General features: G+C 47.1%; 1 protein-coding gene across 3 annotated transcripts in view; it reads right to left on the bottom strand.

Moving 5' to 3' along the window:
• Window positions 1–22004, bottom strand: part of GRIPAP1 (GRIP1 associated protein 1) — a 241335-nt gene that overhangs the window by 153197 nt on the left and 66134 nt on the right. For 2 of the 3 annotated variants that reach the window (XM_083593146.1, XM_083593145.1), the window contains one exon: window positions 20751–21821. The exons of the other annotated variant lie outside the window; for it this stretch is intronic. In XM_083593146.1, coding sequence (XP_083449272.1) covers window positions 21729–21821 — 93 coding nt within the window. In that variant the 3' untranslated portion in view covers window positions 20751–21728. Of the gene's footprint in view, window positions 1–20750; window positions 21822–22004 lie in introns of those variants that run through there. 3 annotated transcript variants of the gene reach the window in all.

A 22004-nucleotide genomic window follows, 5' to 3' on the forward strand; every position in this document is an offset into this window, starting at 1 on the left:
TATTTTCTCTGCAGCCTGAAGTCGTACAGTCCACAACTCCACCTCAGACTTTTACCTCAGAATTCTACTGCTTGTGTAGACTAGGTCTTAGGCACTTTTAAAAAAAAGATTACAGAAAACTCCTGGAGGAGGAGCCTGCTTGTGGTTAGGTTTTAGCCCTGACAATTACAGTGGTACCTCAGGTTAAGAACTTAATTTGTTCTGGAGGTCCATTCTTAACCTGAAACTGTTCTTAACCTGAGGTACCACTTTAGCTAATGGGGCCTCCCGCTGTCGCCACGGCACAATTTCTGTTCTTACCCTGAAGCAAAGTTCTTAACCCGAGGTACTATTTCTGGGTTAGCGGAGTCTGTAACCTGAAGCGCATGTAACCCGAGGTACCACTGTAAAGAGAAAAAAATCTATGTTCAGAATAATGGTGTTACCACAGCAAGACTTTGAGGCAGATGTCCATGGCCCCCCCTCCACAGAATGAGCCCTCCAAAGGCCACAGGGCTGGCTTTCCACGTGTTGGAAATTGTAAAGACACATTCCTATCTAATGAGTCCAAGACCGTGATGTCCAGAGTCTAAACTGACCTAACCAGGGCCAGCCCTCCCATGAGGCAAGCTGAGGCAACTCCCTTTGGTGGCAGGATCCATAGGGGCAGCAGATCCAGCCTCCAAGGAACACATCACATGTAGAACGTCCCAGGTTCAGTCCGCAGAGAGCCACAGCCAGTCAGTGTAGACAGTACTGAGGTACCGTATTTTTCGCTCGATAACACGCACCTGACCATAACACGCACATCGTTTTTAGAGGAGGAAAACAAGGGAAAAAACATTCTGAATGAAACAGTGGATGTATCATTTTTGTGCTTCATGCTGTGGCCACAGACATGTGATCTGATGGTGAATTTGGGGTGACCCAATGCAAAAATCCTGAGAATCCCTGTGGATCCATGCTTTGTAACCACGTTTTTGCACCATTGCAGCCCCAGGCAACAGTGGGTGTGTGATTTTGGGGGGGGCAGGCTGTAGCCATGGACATGCTATGTGCTCTGATGGTGAATTTGGGGTGACCCAATGCAAAGATCCTGAGGATCCATGTTTTGTAACCACGTTTTTGCACCATTGCAGCCCCAGGCAACAGTGGGTGCGTGATTTGGGGGGGGGCAGGCTGTAGCCATGGACATGCTATGTGATCTGATGGTGAATTTGGGGTGACCCAATGCAAAGATCCTGAGGATCCATGTGGATCCATGCTTTTTAACCACATTTTTGCACCATTGCAGCCCCAGGCAACAGTGCGTGTGTGATTTTGGGGGGGCAGGCTGTAGCCATGGACATGCTATGTTATCTGATGGTGAATTTGGGGTGACCCAATGCAAAGATCCTGAGGATCCATGTGGATCCATGCTTTTTAACCACATTTTAAGTGGGGAAGGAAGGAAAAATACAGAATGGACAAGGAGCACGAGAGGGGTGTGCAGAGAAGCAGCTGGCTAAGAATGCAGGAGAGGGGTATAACGGGAGGGAGGAAAGGAAGGCAAAAGTTTTCCCTCACCTACCCACCCAAGCCAGCCAGCTCTCTCTCTCTCTCTCTCTCTCCCTCCTGCATGTTTTCAGCAGCACCGGAGCACAGAGACGACACTCTGCTTTCCCCTCTGCTTGCCTGGAGGGGAGGGGCTTTCCCTGCTCTTTGTTCCGTTTGAGCAAACACAGCAAGGAAACAGAGGAGGGTGGGCAGTAAGACCCTGAGGCAGAATGCAGGAAAGCAGCCACTTCCTCTTTTCAGGTTTCCCTTCTCCGAGACGCGCGATTTGATTTTTGCCTGATTTTTTTTTGCCATTTGGCTCCAGGGACCACACATTCGCTCAATAACACGCACAGACATTTCCCCTTCCTTTTTAGGAGAAAAAATCTGCGTGTTATAGAGGGGAAAATACGGTAGATGGACCAACGGTCTGACTTTGTCTAAAGCGGTTTCCTGTTCCACTGGTTCAGAGGCAATCTACCTGTCAAGACCAGATACTGAATTCATGGCCACCTGAGGGGCTTCCCAGAGGCATTTGGTCAGCTACCAGTGGTCCCTGAGATGCCTCTCCTCCTGTTAGGAATGGGAGCCCTCAGTATAGCACTGGGAGAAGTGAACATGGCAGGTGGCTTCAGGCTACCTGGTGTTGATGACCGGGCTGCTGCCCATGACCACTGCCACCACCAGGGAAACCTTCTGATATGGGGGGGGGGGGGAACCAGGCAGTGTACTGTAATGGTTAGAGTGTTGGACCTTTGAGGCTGGGGTTCGAATCCATAGCCAGCCATGAAGCTCACTGGGTGGCCTTGCCTCTCCTACTTCACAGGATGGCTGTGAGGATAAAATGGGGAGGAGAAGAACCATGTATGGCACCCTAGGCTCTTGGGATATAGATATTATAAGTAAATAATAAATAGGAAATAAACAGGGGCCAACCAGAGGGCACTTGCCAAGTGCCCCCTCAGGCTCAGAGCCATCTCTCTCCAGACCAAATAAACCTTTGCTCTGATCCAGCATAGGCTGTGGTGTGGGGATTCACTTCAGCTCCCCATATTCTTGGATTCAGCCCAGTTGCAGAAAAGCAGAGTCTCGCACCAGTGAAATCCTGGATTGATCATCTTCCTGTTGGTGAGGGGCTCAACAGTGCAACTGCAAAATGCTGTCTGGTCCTGCAGTTGCAACTTCCCCATCATGCTTGGGGACAAATTCCTCTAAATCAGTGGTTCCCAATGTCCTAAGTGCTGTGGACCCCCTGTTTTTCAGAAGCCAAGCCATGGACCCCTTAATATTTTTTTTAATGGTAGTTTTTGCCAGTGCTATTTTTCTAGAAAAGTAGGTGCTGGAACTCACCATGAACACCTCTCTCATTCTCTTATTGGCGATGGCGCCCACCTGAGAGGTGCCGGAACTGAGTTTTGGTGAGTTCCAGCTGAAAAAAGCCCGGGTTTTTGCTATGTGAATGGTGCCACAGACCACCACCAATTGGGAACCACTGCTCTAAATACTAATTACAGGCCAATAGCACCAGCAAGGTTCCAAAAGGCAGGTCTGGGGAGAATACATATGTTTCTTTCTTTGCAATTACTTTTATTGATAGAGCCTGGGAAAGGATGTGTATTGTGGGACACATGGACCACCAAAGGGGAGCAAGGAGCAAGGGAGCAACCAGCAAAGTATTATGGGAGGTGCAGCTTGTCATGCTGTTAAAATTCCCTCTTAAAGGCACAGGAACCCTCTCCCCCTTTGCATGTGGTAACCACCACAGAATCTCTTTCCATTCCACCAATAAATCAACCTTGCATTCATATAGGGTTGCCAACTGATCAGAAAACAAATAGGCTTGGTCTGCTCTTATGCCTTCAGCAGCAGCCCGGTGTGCAAAAAACAAGGAGCAAAGTCTTTTACAGCAGAGTTGAGGAACTTCCAGACTGTCACTATTTTTGGGTGGGATTCAGTCACATACCAGCAAATTGAGGCTGAGCAATTAAAGCTGACTTGGAGCTTTTGTGCAACCAAAGTGCTTCCGCAAAAGATCAGTCTTTTGTGATAAGGACAGGGATGGGGGAACACACCAGAGAATGTGGGATAATGCTGGCTTTGACGCAAGAGCTGTCTAACATCTCCGCAAACAAATCAGAGTGAATGCAGCTCATTAAAGAGTTGTCATCTAATCTCCCGGCATGAGTACTCAACAAACAGGGTGTCTGGGAGCACTCCTAAATCTCTCCCCACACCCCTGATGAAGTTGTTTATTTAAAAAAAGGAAACAGTGACTGTGGCCAGTGGGAAAAGTTGGCAACCCTGCATTTTATGTAGAACTTGGCAGCACCTGCCAGCTTGCTTGAATGGGACAGGCTCTATTTCAGCGTTTATGCTCCCTAAATCAAGCTGTCTTACAAAATGCAAATATTTGCTTTTTAATAAAATGCCTTCTGTAATAAAATGGTATAAAGCACCTGCTTAAGAGTAATCAGACAAGCCTCCCTTGAGAGGCCATTTAATAGCGTTTTGCCACAGCCCCAAAGGCATTTGCTCCCTTCATCCTCACCAACCACACATTGACAAAGGGATGACAATCGAGCTGGAAAACTGAATGCAGATCTCAAACTAGTTGAGGGGTGGGGCAGTGAGCAATAATGCCTGATATTTATTTTATTTATTGAGCTTTATACCCCACCCTTCCTCCCGAAGGAGCCCAATGCTGGTCCCAGGTGGCTTAGGGCTTTTAAAAGCCACAGGCAGCACCTTGAATTGAGCCCAGACATAAATTGGTAGCCAGAGTGACAGTCAGTGGTGCAGACCCCAGATGAAAGCCTGGCCACAGCATTCTGAACCAACTGAACTTCCTGGACTTCCTTCAGAGACACCTCAACATAGATTGTATTTCAGTAATCCACCGTGAACCTGGGCATGAGTGACCAGGGCTAGGTCTGACTTTTGCCTAGGAAAGAGTGTAGCTGGAGAACCCGGTGGAGTTAGCAAAGGGCACTTACTGGTTCCACTGTCACCAGTAAGCAGAAATGGGTTCAAGAGCGCCCCCTACAATCCATGCCTGTTGCTTTAGGGTGAATGAAACTCCATCTAACACATGGGTAGGCAAACTAAGGCCGGGGGGCTGGATCCGGCTCAATCGCCTTCTAAATCCGGCCTGTGGTCCAGGAATCAGCGTGTTTTTACATGAGTAGAGTGTGTGCTTTTATTTAAAATGCATCTCTGGGTTGTTTGTGGGGCATAGGAATTTGTTCATTTCCCTCCAAAAAATATAGTCCGCCCCCCCCCACAAGGTCTGAGGGACAGTGGACTGGCGCCCTGCTGAAAAAGTTTGCTGACCCCTGGATTCTAACATACTAACCAAAATACCTCTTCCCAGATCTTCAGTACTTCCATAATAGTGCCTCTGTTTTGTCAGGATTACATTTCAGTTTGTTCAATGCCCTCTCCTCCAAAACTGTGACGAGACACAAGTTTAGAACTTCCATTGCCTCCCCAGAATCAGGCAACGGAAACGAAACACAAAATTGGGTATCTCCAGCATACCCACTTGAATCCCAGCCCACATCTGTGAATGACTTCTTTCAGTGGTTTTGCCTAGATCAGGAGTGAGGAACCTGTGGCCTTCAAGATGTTGCTGGACTACAACTCCTATCATTCCTGACTACTGGCCATGCTGGCTGAGGATGATGGGAGTTGTAGTTCAAAACATATGGAGGGCATCAGTTTGAGGAAGGCTGATTGAGATGTTAAGAAGCATGAGGGGGCATGGCAACTGTGGGGAACTTTTGGTCCTCCAGTTGTTGCTGAACTGCAACTCCAATCAGTCCCTGCAAGCATGGCCAATAGTTGGGAGTTGTAGCACAGAAACATCTTGAAGGCCTAAGGTTCCCCATCGCTGAGCTACAGGGTGAGGCAGTAGTTCATCATACCAAGAAGGAGCAAAGCCACTGCAAAAGTGTGCCACTCCTCCTGGAAAGCCGATCTAGGCAAGGCAGCCCAGAAAGGTAATGTGGTCAATACTATCAAAAGCTGTGTCAATATCCAGGAGAATCAACAGGCTTGTACTCAACCCTGTTCTCCCTCATCTCTCTCAGCACAGGTCATTCTTCGAGGGGCAAGTTTCAGTCCCAGAGCTATGCTAAAAACTAGATAGAAAAGGAGGAAAATAATCAGTTTCATATACAAAAACCTGGAGCCAACTGGTCACCACACATTCTAGGACCTTCGCCCGTGAAAGGTAGAGTGATTTCTTTGTAGTGGAGAGATTCAGCAACAGGAGGGTTTTTGCTACAGTCTCCTTAGGTGAGATCATGGCTCCTTTGATCCCCTCCTTGACCCAGTCACACGCTGTCCTGACATTTATTAAGAGACCATGAGCACAGATCCTAAGCACACACAGCAAGGGGCCACATCATTCCGCATCCTCGTCTTGTGCAAACTGAAAAGTATCCATCACAAATGGACTGTCACTATATGGAGTCTCTGTGACTCTTGGAATGGAAACCATCATGACTAATGAATAATAATAGTAATAATAATAATAATTTATTATTTGTACCCCGCCCATCTGGCTGGGTTTCCCCAGCCACTCTGGGCGGCTTCCAACAAAGATTAAAAATACATTAAAATGTCACACGTTAAAAACTTCCCTGAACAGGGATGCCTTCAGATGTCTTCTAAATGTTAGGTAGTTGTTTATCTCTTTGACATCTGGTGGGAGGGCGTTCCACAGGGCGGGTGCCACTACCAAGAAGGCCCTCTGCCTGGTTCCCTGTGGCTTTGCTTCTCGCAATGAGGGAACCGCCAGAAGGCCCTTGGCACTGGACCTCAGCATCCGGGCAGAACAATGTGGGTGGAGACGCTCCTTCAGGTCTACTGAGCCGTTTAGGGCTTTAAAGGTCAACACCAACACTTTGAATTGTGCTCGGAAACGTACGAACCCTAAGGGGATGCATTCCCCCATTGGTTATGGGTCCCTCAGACACTGTCTCCCCATCCTATGCACACCACACATCCCAACATCATTCCAAAGTGGGTCTGAGTTGGAGCAAGTGCCCCCCACCAGCGTTCACTGCGCCCCACTCTCTTCTGAAGAGGCAGGATCCTTCCATAGACACGAACACACCTGAGGCCCCTTGTGCCCACGTCAGCTCTCAATTAGCTCGGCGCCTGTGACAGCCACCGCTCTTTAATCTGGAGCCTTCAAAGCCAGCTCAGCGACAGGCGGGTGACGGTGACCCCGATATGTCAGCGCTTGGGAGAGATGCGCCCCAGAAAAACAACCAGTTTCAGAAGAAGGAGGCTCACTGCACCCCCCCCCCAGAATCCCCCTCCCCTTCCTAGAGGGGGGAATGTGGAACCATGGATGCGAAAAGAGGGAAGGGCTGTCTTCGCTCCACGACGCATGGAACACACCCTGTGGCTTGTGGAAGGTTTCAGGTTGGGTTTTGTGGCACCTTCCCTTAACAGGCTCCCCAGCTGCAAGACGGGGAAAGGCTCTAGTGAGGATAACGGCTGCAGTTAGCCACACTCCCGAGGAGACCCTGGAGAGCTGCCATATCAGACCACGCAGGGGAGGCGTAGATTTCAGAGGGAGAGCAAGATTCTCAGCAAAGATGAGAAGATATATTCAAGATGACACTGCAAAAAAAAAAAGCTGCGGTGTCATCACCTTTTTGGGTTTTTAATACTGTCACAAAATAACTGTAGCAAGGACTTTTTGTGGCACTTTAAAGACTAAGGGCAGTCTTCCTCAACTCCGTTCTCTCCAGATATTTGTGTTGGCTGCGGATGAAGGGAGTTCTGCTCCCCAACACATCTGGCGGCCACCTGGCTGGGTGGGGCTGGCTAAGAAGCGCACAGGAAATGTAAAAAATTATTGTGGCCGAAGCATTTGTGGGCCACAGTCTGCGTCGCGAGCAGCACGAAGCTCCATCCTGAATTGGCAAACATAAGCGCATACAGGGGAGTGTTTTTGTGTGTGTAGGGAGAGGAGTGAAGTGGGAGGGGAAATAAATGAAACAAGGACAGAGTGGCAATTACCGAAGGTGAAATGGTTGCAGTGACCGATGATCTGGGCAGGATGGTGACAGGGCTAATCTTCTGGAAACTACTGCAAAGTTATCAACACACATCAACAACCTCTCTCCCCTCTATATTTTAAAGCAAAGGGAGTTGTGCCCTTTAATATGAATAGTGCATATGCTCATTGACACTGGTCATAATAATCACTAGATGCATAGACCCAGCATGAACTGGTCCATAATACATATGCCCTTGAGGGGCATATTGTGCTACAACAACCTCCTCTCCTTCAACACAAAGCATTGTGATCACTCTCAAAACTCTTCCTCAAATGGCATCGCAGAATCGTTCTGCATTCCAGCGCTGAGAAGAAGGGTTCCAACTTCCCCCATTTCCAAACTACCCCAATCCATTGCAACCTGCTGTTGATTTCCAAAGTGAGCTCAGTGCCATTGTGGAAGCTCTTCCTGCATTCCCAGATATGCATGCTTAGCCGGGGAGGGGGGAATTATAGTCTATACATGCTCAGAGGCACTCTCAATTGTTGGTTCACACTTCCATTGCCAAGTGGCAATGATTCAGAAAAATCAATGTTTAAAGAAAAGCAAGCGGCACCTGCTGAAATTCCTGCTCTTCTGCGCAATTACTGAAGGTGCAAGAGTCTGGTCCTCTTTTTTCGCCTGGAGACCCTAGCCTCATTTTGCAGCCTCAGTCAAGCCTAATTTGAAGGAAACACTAGCTCTAGAAAGCCCACCCTTAAAACGTTAGGGGAAACTGAGCACTTAAATGCTGGGAAGCCAAGTAACATGACCAAAAGTTAGCTGATTTCCCTGCAAGGGAAACAGTGGCCAACAGGCCTCATGCAAAGTGAGGGGTTCTATTCTGGCCCCCGTTCATAGGAGCCAACTCCTAGGGGCTGAAGTCCCTTTGCCCCCCCCAATAAAATATTAGAGGGAGCTGGGACCCCCCAAAGTTGATGGATATTGCTGTGTGTGCACTGCATCTTGTGATCAATTATGTGTATGGGGTGTTACCTGCCCCCCCAATATTTTATTCAAGTTGGCACCCTTGACCCCATTTGTGTGCATTGATTATCAGCTTGATCACCAAACACTGAGTGGTGCAGTGGTACCTTGGTTCTCAAACTTAATCCGCTCCGAAAGTCCGTTCCAAAACCAAAGCATTCCAAAACCAAGGCACACTTTCCCATAAAAAGTAATGCAAATGGATTAATCTGTTCCAGACTTTTAAAAACAACCCCTAAAACAGCAATTTAACATGAACTCTACTACCTAACGAGACCATTGATCCATAAAATGAAAGCAATAATCAATGTACCGTACTATAAAATAAATAAGACAGTATTGTGGATGATAAAAATTAAAATATTTTTTTTCTTACCTGCACTAATGATAGTCATTGTTTGGATGGTTTTTTTACTCATTTCCGCAGTCGCACAATCAATCAATCAGTAGCCGAACTGGGTTCCACACAGTCACAAAAACAAATTAACCGAAAAAGTCTCAAAAACAAAAAAGCAAAACAAAAAAGCAAAACGAAAAAGCAAAACAAAAGCGCCAAACTAAATCTGTTCTGGATGTCCGTTTGACTTCCGAAATGTTTGAAATCCGAGGTGCAGCTTCCGATTGGTGCAGGCGCCCCGGAAACAATAGCTGACAGCCACATCGGATGTCCAACTTCCAAAAAACGTTTGAAAACCAGAACACTTTCTTCAGGGTTTTCGGCGTTTAAGAACCAAGGCGTTTGAGTACCAAGGTACCACTGTATTCAACAAGCAGACCCCTTGAAATGAATGGACACGATTAAGCTATACTTCATATTGTGAAAAGCTTTGTCTGCACATCAACTTCCTGGCCAAGACAAGTGGTGGTGGTTTTCTGGTCCGTTGGCCATGCTGCATCATGGGACATTGAACATGTCAAAGGAGAGTTTGGAGAGCTCACAGATAATCATAACAGAAAAACGAATAAGCATCATTTTCAAGTTGCTGATAAAAGCAAAGAAACAGGCCAGAATTTCTCCTCTCTGATCAGCTGGGAAGCAATATTTTTCACGTGAGGTTGGGGAACCTGTGTTCCTCCATCTCCAGCTCCCCTTAGACCCAGCCAGCATTTCCAGTGGTCAAGGACGGTGGAGTTTAGCAACATCTGGAGGGTGACAGTTCACCGTTTTGGGACCCTAACTAGAAGGATCTAGGTCTTCCTTGAATCCAGCTTTGGGGCTCTTCGGAACACAATTTTGCAAGGGAGGATGTAACAGACTGCTTTTCCTGCAAATTCAATTTCGTGTCCCACACTGGCTCCTTCCCATCCCTGAATATCCATCTACCTGTCATCCCCACATTCAATCAGACTAACGGCTCCATTTATAGATTTTGAAAGAAAGCTTACAATCTTTATCCTTGTCATCAACAATGATAGTTCCAATTTTACAATTGCAGACTTTTGCTTTTAGGAGCTGTGTAACGACAGAAACTTCACCTGTGGATTTCTGCCTATTTTGCAACTCCTAAAGGCACAGAGACAATTCCACATGGTCACTGTTTTCAGGTGAGTTTCAATCCCATACTGGCTCATTGCAGCTGAGTGAGATATCTTGTGCAACAAACCCACTTCCCCAAAGGTCAGGTTTTTTGCAGTAAGGAAAGTGATAGGAAAATGCACTGGAAAGTGTGGGATTACAATTGCTTTAAAACAATATTCTGTTTAACCAACGTAATTTAATACTCATTCCATAGCCAGTGTTGTCTCATTTCCCTGCAAACAAATCAAGATGAAAGCTCAATAAACAGTCCACCTGGAAACACCAAGGGAATCTATCCACAGATATGGTGACAACTTTAGGCATCTAGTGCTGCAGGTTCCATGCTAAGATTGTCAACTGACTGGCAAGGATGGGATAACTGTGGCCTTCCAGACAGTGTTGGACCCCTACTCCCAGCAAGCTTGGCCAATGGTTGGGAATGATGGGAGTTGGAGTCCAGCAATATTTGGAGGGTATTCCATTGTGAAAAACACAGACAACATTTAGGATGTACAGTGGTACCTCGGGTTAAGTACTTAATTCGTTCTGGAGGTCCGTTCTTAACCTGAAACTGTTCTTAACCTGAGTTATCACTTTAGCTTATGGGGCCTCCTGCTGCTGCCGTGCCGCTGCTATGCGATTTCTGTTCTCATCCTGAAGCAAAGTTCTTAACCTGAAGCACTATTTCTGGGTTAGCGGAGTCTGTAACCTGAAGCGCCTGTAACCTTGGCAGGGGGTTGGACTCGATGGCCCTTGTGGTCTCTTCCAGCTCTATGATTCTATGTATGTAACTCGAGGTACCGCTGTATATAGCACAGAAGAGAAGCCAGCTGATTTCTCATCCAGATCACCCCAGATAAAATCTTCAGTTAATTTGCACCTAATCCCCAGCTCAGCTTCTCTTCAATTCAGGCATCGCCAGTTTATTTCCAACAGATCCTATACCCACACAAGATCAATCCAATTGTCTTTCCACTAACCCCAGGCATTATCTGCCAAATCACCCCTAGATAAAAACAATTGATTTACCCACATTCATATCCTACTCAGTAACCCAGATCAGGCCTCCCCACCCAGAATCATTACTTACTCAAGGAGGAGGAGGAGGAGGAGGAGGAGAGTTTGTTTTTTGTTTTTTATAAATATTTATTCGAGTTTTCAATTTTATACAGACAAAAAAGAAAAAGAAAAAAAATATTAAAAACAAATCAATTTCAATATCAATTTTCAATAACATGTTTCTTTGACTTCCTCATACCTCCCCTTCTTGTTTTTCTTGTAGTTCAAATTGATTATCCAGCAAATCCTAATCTCTTAACATTCCTTTTAACTAACACCTTATTTTCCAGTCAACTTTTTAAATTTTATAACTTAAACAATATTTATCCCAGTTCTTTTTATCATAACAGCTAGAGACCACATAAATTCAATCCAGCATCTTTCAAAGTTCATTAATTTTGCAATATTTCTGTAAATAGTCCTGAAATTTCTTCCATTCTTCTTCTGCCGACTCTTCTCCCTGGTCGCGGATTCTGCCGGTCATTTCTGCCAGTCCCATACAGTCAATCAACTTCATCTGCCATTCTTCCAGAGTGGGTAGAGGAGGAGAGTTTGGACTTGATATCCTGCCTTTCACTCCCTCCAGGGGTCAGCAGTCTTTTTCAGCAGGGGGCTGTCCCTCAGACCTTGTGGGGGGCTGGACTATATTTTGAAAAAAATATATGAACAAATTCCTATGTCCCTCAAATAACCCAGAGATGCATTTTAGTTAAAAGGACACATTCTACTCATGTAAAAACACTGATACCCGGACCATCTGCGGGCCAGATTTAGAAGGCGATTGGGCCAGATCTGGCCCCCGGGCCTTAGTTTGCCTACCCATGCCTTAAGGAGTCTCAAAGTGGCTAACAATCTCCTTTCCCTTCCTCCCCCACAACAAACCCTCTGTGAGGTGAGTGGGGCTGAGAGATTTCAGAGAAGTGTGACTAGCCCAAGGTCACCCAGCAGCTGCATGTGGAGGAGCGGGGAAGCGAACCCGGTTCACCAGATTACGAGTCCACCGCTCTTAACCACTACACCATGCTGGCTCTCAAGACACCTAGAAAGGTATTTGGGGACTGTGTTCCTTGGCCCATCCCTATAAGTAACACCTCTCTGCCTGACTTGCTTCTGTGGCTTTAGCAGCAGCTGAAGCTTTCCAGAATAGGGACATAAACTGTAGCTACTGCTAATTGGAAACTGATGCTAAGGCACAACTATGGAGCCTGGCTAAGAAGTTGGCAGCTATCCCACAGAGAGCAAGTATCAATACTTGCCATCATGCCTTTGTCGCTGAGAATCCTTTCTCCAGTTATCAATTCCTTTCCACCAAACTAAATTAAGGATTATTAATATTATGGTCATTAAAAATATATATTATGGTCATTGATCTATTCTACCCGAGTGCTTTGAAAACTGATCAATGGCAAGCCCTCTCTACTGACAAGGCAGGAAGGGAGCGGAACAGGAACAGAGGTGCTGCTACTGCTGCCTAATTTAAGTTGCTAGATAGTCCTGCCTTGTATTAGATGGGGACAGCCAAAAAAAAACCACTCCAAGCTCTTTTATTTCTCTGAAAGTTGGAATTCTTACAATTTTACCAAGAAAAGTTTTTCTCCTGGCCAAGAAAGAAGATTCATTGGGGGTGAACTTTGCATACTGCCTAATCCTAGCTGAAAGTGTTTGCCAATCAGGAATCTGGTCCCTTTTTTTATAGGAAATTTAAAATGCAAGCAAAGGACAGGGATGAAGCCATTATGGGGAATCAAGAAAAAATCCTGCAAGCTCCCTGCAGGATACGCGTGTCAGGCTAATCATAAACGGCTCTCCTTAATTTGCTTACACAAACCAAAGCTTACATTATGTTTGGGCAGCTGCATACACACCACACATTTAAAGAACACACCCCTTGGCAAAGAATCATGGGAAATACAGTTTACTTCTCACGGTGCTACAATTTCCCAACTGCTCTTAAGAAACTACAGTTCCCAGGGTTCTTGGTGTAGTTTTAGTTAGTTTACTGGGCAGTCAGGTTGCAAAGGGACAATATTTTCTCCGTGTCCTGCATCAACTGCACCACAATGGCAACTAGGTATAAGGCCAGGGCTTAATGCAAGCAAGGACTCGGCTCCAGAACCTCTTTTCCTGATAGAATTGGAGACGGATATTTGTAAAATGCTGGGAGGCAAAAAAAGGCTCCCTGGAGAGTTATTAAGGTCTCCCTCCCTCCCACTTTTCTTCTTTTCTTTTAACAGCACACCTGCTCCTGTGCTTTTAAAAGCAACCTGACAACCTCACTTTAAAGAAATTAATCATTGTCCCAAACTCTCCGGATGCTTCAGCAAAGGCTGGCTCAAGATGCTTAGATGCCCTCGGCAGAAAACCTAAATATGCATAATACATACAGAATAACGAAGGATTGCCAACTTTTGAACTGGCCCTTTAACAACCGTGTAATTTGCAGCCATCGGAAAGTAATAACATCTCTCCCCATCTGCACTGCTAGCCTTGGAATCCTTAATATAGGCAGCTAATTCCTGCAAATTGAGTTGCTGTTAGGGGCGCAAGAGCAGGTCTGCAGGCTTTTTCTGGCTAGTTGGCAGTCCTGAACTAGGAGCACTTTCCATCGGGAAGTTCTTATGGAAATGGAGGGGGCTTGGAAGAGTTCTAGCGCATACAGCGCTTTCCCTTCTGGACTTGCGTTCCAGCGGGAGGTGGGCATTATAGAACCCTGAAGTACAGTTGCCAACTGACAGGGAAAATTCACTGGCACGGGGGCTCCTCCAGCAGCAGCTTGATCCACAGATACAAGCCAGATGATGTTTTTCACAGCATGAGGAGGTGTTAGCACCTGCTAATTCCAGTCAGTGAAGCTGCTGTTTGATGCATGGGTACAGAGGCATGTTGAAAAATTGACTCTACTTGACTGTGGTGCAACAGTAGGCAAAGTGTTGAGTTTGGCCAGAAAAATATGGGTTCAAATCTCTGCTCAGCTAGGAAGCTCTGTGCATGATCTTGGGCCAGCTGCTATCTCTCAGACTAAGCTACCTTATAGGGCTGTTGAGAGGGGGAAAACTGTGCTTGCATAGCTCATGCTCACTTCTGTGAGGTCTGCACATGATGCACTGGACTCCATAGGCCTGAGCCTTCTTTGAATCAGCAGCTAGGAGCAGCCCTTCTCACCTTTCCTCATGGTCATGGCAGTTCCTGGGCTTGACACTTTCACTGGTCCAGGCCAAAGTCTCCCTCCAACGGCCAGATTCGCTTTTTAAAGTCACTTTCACCCCACCTTTCCTGACAGGTTGATCGACAACCTGGCACAATCGCTACAGAGGCAATCTATGGCTCCAGGAAGGCCAGGAACTGTGACTGTTTCTGCAGATACTCAGCATATTTAAAGGTAAAGGTAAAGGGACCCCTGACCATTAGGTCCAGTTGTGGCTGACTCTGGGGTTGTGACGCTCATCTTGCTTTATTGGCCAAGGGAGCCGGTGTACAGCTTCCGGGTCATGTGGCCAGCATGACTAAGCCGCTTCTGGTGAACCAGAGCAGCACAAGGAAACGCCGTTTACCTTCCCGCCGGAGCGGTACCTATTTATCTACTTGCACTTTGACATGCTTTCGAATTGCTATGTTGGCAGGAGCAGGGACCGAGCAACAGGAGCTCACCCCGTCACGGAGATTCGAACCGCCGACCTTCTGATCGGCAAGTCCTAGGCTCTGTGGTTTAACCCACAGTGCCACCCGCGTCCCTCCACTCAGCATATTTAGGAGCAGGGAAATCACAACAGCAGCATTCACAACCCAACCAACACACACACTGGTTGTAGCCTTATTGCTTCGCCTGTTCAATTCTTTTCTGTTGTTCAGTTAAGCTTTAGAGTGGCCCTGGAGGACAAAATGTCTCCACTCGCAATGGCTCTGCAAATGGAGTCGGAACCTCTCAGGAAGTCTTGCTTACTGCAGCTCACTGTCCTCTTTTCCTCGGATCTCTTGTTATCCAATTCCCCCCGGATTCCTGGTTGGTTGTGATGTAACATACACAGCAATCTCCCTCTCTCCCCTCATCCGGTCCTGCCCAACCCTATGTCCTAGGGCTTGCCACTTTTAGGGACACCAGCCTAGCACACGCATAAAGGAACAAAAACTTCACTGGCTGAATTTCAGCATCAAGCAAAAAGACCCGACAGAAGGAAAAGGTGGCAAGACACCTGAAGTTGGTAGATAGAATTGCCAGCTCCCCTTTTTTAAAGCAAGCCCCTATTCCAGTGTCTTTTACCAGCAGCATGGAAAAGTTTCCCTGCTGCTATCTGCAAACAAAGCCATTGTTAAAGGCAAACACGCAGGGGAGGTGGTTGCTGTTTTTCCTGGTGAATTAGCAAGTCCGTTTGCTAAATGGGAACAGGGGGCTTAGTGCTAAACAGCAGCATCTCTGTATCCTTGCCCCCCTCCCCAATTGGTCCACGGATGCGCCATAATTACAACATCCAGGCTTAATGTTGCAAAAGGTTGGGCGTCCCATTTCATCTATTTATAAAATAAATATAGTATTTATACAACTATCTATTTATAGTGACATCTTAATCACGCACAAGCTTTTTAATTGCAGGGTGTTTATTGTTGGGCTTACAAAAACAGCACCCAAATGTACACAGGGGAGCATTCATATATACAGTTCCCCACTTCAAGTGGCACAGTCTCAGTCTCTGTGTTACTTTACAGCTGTGCTCTATTTCTTCAGCATTACCATTTTTTATTTTTTAGTAAATTGCTGAGAGGTCTCCTACTGAGTGGGCACTACATACTTTTTGTTAACTAAATTTAATGTGAGTCTTTCTGAATGTGTGTGTTAGGTCTTAGCGGTCGTGAGCTGGGTTTGCTGCCTCTTACCAAGAAAATGCCAGTTATAGCTTTGAATCTCCAGGTGTGTCTCTGTTGCCTTCCTTCACATCTGAGCTGCCTGCCCTCCTCACCTGCAGCACCTGTCCCCAACTTAAGAGATGGCAAGGAACTGTGGTGAGCGTTGCATGAGCAAGTGGTAGTTACTCTGGATTCCTTATTGTAGAGTACAAGAACCAGTTGCGCACCTACACAGTTAACGCCACTCACGTTACAGGCTGCATCTTCACTCACAGGGGCTGTAGTGACAAGAACCCAGATTCTAAAAGTAGCTTTGTGTATTAAACATGTGCCAAATTATGCAAAAATAATAATCCTGGATGTTTATGTAACACTTTCAGCGTTCAAACCACTTGACAAACGTTATCAGAGTAACATTTTGCATTGTTTAGAGAGAAGAAGAAGAGTTTGGATTTGATATCCCGCTTTATCACTACCCGAAGGAGTCTCAAAGCGAATAACATTCTCCTTTCCCTTCGTCCCCCACAACAAACACTCTGTGAGGTGAGTGAGGCTGAGACTTCAGAGAAGTGTGACTAGCCCAAGGTCACCCAGCAGCTGCATGTGGAGGAGCGGGGAAGCGAACCCGGTTCACCAGATTACGAATCTACCGTCTTAACCACTACACCACCATTGTGGTGTCGTGCTTAGAGTGTCAGGCTAGAGCAGGGGTCGGCAGCCTAAGGCCCATGGGCCACAAGCAGCCCACAGGGGTCATTTAACCGGCTCATGAGCTGCTCCTGAACCGAGCTATCTGCTCAGTGAGTCCCTGCGCGCCACACTAAACTGGTGCGGTGCAGGATCTCGCTTCCGCGGCACCGAAAATCTCGCCTGTGCATGCGCAGACGCCAGAAATCGCATCTGCGCAGATGTAGACACTGGAAATTGCGGGCACGCACACTCATGCACATGCGCAATCCGGCCTGCAGAGGGATCTCCGCTGGAGTGAACCAGCCCAGGCGAGGTAAACCTTGCCAAGCCCTGGGCTAGGGCCTCAGGGACCCGGGTTTAAATCCCCACTCAGCCATGAGGCTCCCTGGCTGACTTTGGGGGCTATTCACTGCCCCTCAGCCTAACCAACCTCATAGGGTTGCTGTGGGGATTAAATGGGGGGGGGGACCATGTATGTAACCTTGAGCTCCTTGGAGAAACAGAGGAATAGAAATGCAACAGCTATATAAATACACCCTGTGAGGCAGATCAGTTGCTGTTATCATCAGGATGTAAGCAGTCCACCTAAGACCAAGAAGCTGTGGAGTGGAAAAACTTTCTGGAGTATTTCGAAAATAATTGTAAACAGGTGAAAATGCTAGCAGCATTAAGGTCAATTCAACAGCATAAGAAGTCCTGGTGTAACTGGTCTAAAAGGAAGGTTTTATCCCTCTCAACTGGATCCTGGGTTGCAGCCGATTTCCTTTTCCTAACAGGAGGAAAGAGGGAGTCATTTGGAATGGTTTGTTACTTGGTATAATGGGAATACTGGGTTTTTATTATAGGTAGGTGCATGTAAAGTAAAGGTAAAGGGACTCCCGACCATTAGGTCCAGTCGTGACCGACTCTGGGGTTGCGGAGGAACTGTGACTGTTTCTGCAGATACTCAGCATATTTAAAGGTAAAGGTAAAGGGACCCCTGACCATTAGGTCCAGTTGTGGCTGACTCTGGGGTTGCGGAGCTCATCTTGCTTCATTGGCCAAGGGAGCAGGCGTACAGCTTCCGGGTCGTGTGGCCAGCATGACAAAGCTGCTTCTGGTGAAACCATTTACCTTCCCACCGGAGCGGTACCTATTTATCTACTTTCACTTTGACGTGCTTTCAAACTGCTAGGTTGGCAGGAGCTGGGACTGAGCAAAGGGAGCTCACTCCGTCATGGGGATTCGAACTGCCGACCTTCTGATCGGCAAGCCCTAGGCTCTGTGGTTTAACCCACTGCGCCACCCGCGTCCCTAGGTGTATCCTACCACAAATATAGGGAATCAGTATGGGGGGGAATTGATGGAGGGGTAGGAAACTAGTCTGATGGATACAATTTGCATCTCCTCCTCGACTGGCAACACCTGCATGTTGGAATGTTGCCAAGTCCCTGATGCACGGATAAATATTTCATTGTTATTGTTTCCCCAGATCAAAGGCCCAGTTTTATTTAGATTCTCGGAGGCGTCTTAAGCAGTAGAAGAAAGGGAGGGGTGGGGGAGGAACAGAGAAATCCAGGCACTTTGCTTTCAGGATCTCAAAGCAAGACTTTGCGGGTGAAGAGAGCCTGAAACAGAGCTGCCCTCGAAGGCATCGCTTGAATCCGAGCACAAATCGAGTTGCTGCGCAGCTGGGAATTCCTATTGCTGACACCTGCACAGTGAGAGATGGTCTCTCTTCTCGTCCACTCTCTTCCCCTCACGAAGAAAGCAGGATCCCGGCCCCTGTGGTTGCAGAGAAACACTTGGAAGTTTTGTGAGTGAGCTCAAAAGCAGGGGTCCAGCATTGCTCCATGCCTTCTTCCCAAGATGGTTACAGTGGTACCTCGGGTTACATATGCTTCAGGTTACATACACTCCAAGATACATACTCCACTAACCCAGAAATAGTACCTCAGGTTAAGAACTTTGCTTCAGGATGAGAAGACAAAATCGTGCTCCGGCGGCGCAGCAGCAGCAGGAGGCCCCATTAGCTAAAGTGGTGCCTCAGGTTAAGAACAGTTTCAGGTTAAGAACGGACCTCCAGAACGAATTAAGTACTTAACCCAAGGTACCACTGTATTTTCTAGAGCCAGACATTCGTTTCTCATTTGACAAGGGAGGGCAGTGATCAAGGCTGCACAGAAACATCACAAACCCAGAAGTCTTGAGATGAGGTTATGGAAATAATTTTGCACCTGATGGGAGGCGATCTGGGCTCTGGAAGCAATATTTGACACCTTCTCTGAAAGAAGCTGAGAGACACCTGCTCGCCTTATTTCAGTTACCAGAGCCTCCCTCCATTCTCCTCGCAGCATTTTTCAAAGAGGGAGGGGAGGCAGGTTATTTGTACACCTGAGTCTTAGAAGCAAAATTAACTATTTTTATGGGACAGAATAGTTGAGCTGCAGAAGCTTCCATCAGGTTGTCTTGCTGGGGTGGAAGGTTCAAATCTTCCATTTTCCTTTCACCAGGGTCATGGAGACTGCATTTTTATGGAGTACACACACAAACTTTGGAGGAAATAAAAGTCTGTTGCAATCCCTGACGTCTCAGTGGAAGACCCACATAAAAACATTATTTTGGTTTTGTCTAGGAAAGGCTGAGCTTGCTGATCATTCCCACTCTGTGAGGCGAAAGTCCTTTCCTCAATGGAAGCACTGGGGAGGGGGGCAAGCAGTTGCCAAGCTGTGGGCCTGGGAGGTCAGGTGTTCACTGGGGCCACAAACACAGACAAGAGCCCACTGCCCCACCATTCTCCCTTTGCAGAGAGCTCTGGGGAGAAGCATGAGTAAATCCTTGGCTTGCATTGCCTCTTCCAGACAAAGAGAAGGATTTGAGAGAGCACCCAAAATGTTGGTGGGTGTCAAAGGAACACGGTGTTATAGGAATTCTAAGGTCTTATATAGATAAAATAAATGTTCATGAATGTACATGGCAAACACATACGTAAGTATATAAACCACGTGTCTGAAATAGTACAGGAGAACAATCCTGAAGCCATTTTGACCCTCCCAAATTGACCTCAAATATTTCTCTGCAAGGAGGAAGGAAATGGGAAAAGCTTTCCAATTGTCTTTGGACTGTAGGGGCTTCCACCTCCCTGTAAATACAGTCTGGCAAGTATCTGTTAAGCTGAGCACACTATCAATATGCGTAAGACAGGGGTGCCCAAACTTTTTTCAAAGAGGGCCAGATTTGGTGAAGTGAACATGCGTGAGGGCCGACCATGCCTGGTGTAAGAGATTCAGGAACTAAGTATTTACCATCTCAAAGGAACGGCCAGGCTGCCCAGAAAAGGCAATCAGATAAGGAGTTATCAGGTATCCTGGCAGGATAGAAGCAACACACTCAAATTTCTGCTGGGCTCTACCTCTTTCTGTGATGTATGTACAGTATGATGTTTTGGGGGGTGGTCTTGAGCTACAGGGTAGGCAATTTCAAAAGTCTATAGAAGAGCTTGCACACCAATGTTCTGGATTCCTCTCCTCCCTCCCTGCGTGGGGTGGGCGGGGGACCCTGTTGCAACAGTTTAATAAAGATCAGGCCGGCTTACTATCTGCTTTGCTTCTCAATATTCTCTGGTTGGCCTCTGATATTTTCTCCTACCGACAGAAAACCTACATAAGGACTCTATACGGGCTCTTGGATACCCCATAAGGGATAAAGGAGCAGTTTTTTCTTATAACACCGGGATGGGGAAGCACCAGGGTCACTTTACTTTGGTGATGTGCCTTAAGTCCCCACGACACCCCTCTCAAATCTACAAATGCCACCCACCTGCCTCTTTCCAGTAGTAAGGATCCGCTGCTGGGCCAGCAAGTGAAGATTTGCAGGGGATGAGTGGAGAGGGGGTCTGACTCTGGCCTAACCTCTTAAAAGAAAGAGCAGGGTGAACTTAGCTCAGGTGTTGATGCCACACCAGCAAACACAGCATGTCCCCCAGCAGCCCCCACCCCTTACCATGAATCCAGGGGGCTGAAAGCAATTTACTCAGGCATAGAAAGAGGGAAGCTCAGCCCCTATTTCACCCCCTACCTCCTCAAAGCAAGAACAACACACAGAGCTGAAGCCAGTCAAAAATCATTGTTTGCATTATCAGTTGCTCAACAATTACAGCCTTGTACAAGTCATTGATACGTTAAATAAAACACACACGCTACCCTCACCCAACAGGAGAAAAAAAAGTGCAGCTGGAACCTTGAATGAGCCCCAAGAGTCCCCCCTCCTGGAGACATAAGGGTTTTGCTCTGCTTGGGTCAAGTCCCACCCAGAGGGAGGGAATCAGCACAAATATATATATATAATCTATATATATATTTATATTTATTTATCTATAATATTTTACCTTTTTTATTAACAGCAGCAACAGCTGGACAGAGCTGGGGCAGAATAAGATTCAGGACTGACTGAGCATGCAAGGTGATGGAAGAACAGGGGAAGGGGGTGTTATGAATGAATCAGGAAGGTAGGATTCAGAGACGTAGCTTGAAGAGTCGGAAGCAGGCAGAGAGGCTTGGGAGAAAGTTAAACATCCCCAGAGCAATAGTATTTCAAGAGCAGTGCTTGAAATGGCTGTTTACCATGGCAGGAATGCCTCCCATTCTGCTTTGCAGCTCCTCTGTTATTCCCCTCTGTTCACAGCATCCCACCCCACCCCGGGTCAATTTTAAGAACCAAGCTGCAGTTTGCCCTCCAGCCCACAAGGAGTGCTGCTGCAGGAAGGCCACCTCAACCAGTGCTTCTTAAAGGGCCAGCATTTACAGCCTTGTAGAGAAGCAGATAGAGGATAGTCAGTGTGTGTGTTACTTAGGAGAAACAAATCCGTTTCAGGGCAGGGAGTGGGGAGGCCTGAGGTGGGAGGCAGTTAAAGGGGAAAGACAGCTAGCTGGAGAGGACTGAACACCTCCCTAAAACAAAACAAGGTTAAGAGAATTGACCCATCGGGAGGGAGGCAGAAGGCGCCAATAACCACCCCCCTCTCCCGTGCCAGCAGTGCAGTCGAGGGCAAAGTGAAGGATGGGCATCACAGGACGGGACTGAGCTCAGACGGCGTCATCCAGGGCAGGCTCAGCGTCAGGGGACGGAACACACTCCTTGCTGAGGCGGACAATCTCCTGGGAGAGCACTTCCAAATCCTAGCGAGGGGGAAAGAAAGGAAGGGGAAGAAGCAGGTCAGCTGAGCCCACGGGAAGATGGTGCCATTATCTCCCACAGGACAAACCTTGCCCATATTCACACTCTGCCCCTACTCAGGTTAATGGTCGAAGTTTGCAGCTACCTGGTAAAACTCTTAATCTCGGGATCAGGCCCAGACAGAG

Source organism: Podarcis filfolensis (assembly GCF_964270895.1).
Source record: "Podarcis filfolensis genome assembly, chromosome: 17".
NCBI lineage: Eukaryota > Metazoa > Chordata > Lepidosauria > Squamata > Lacertidae > Podarcis > Podarcis filfolensis.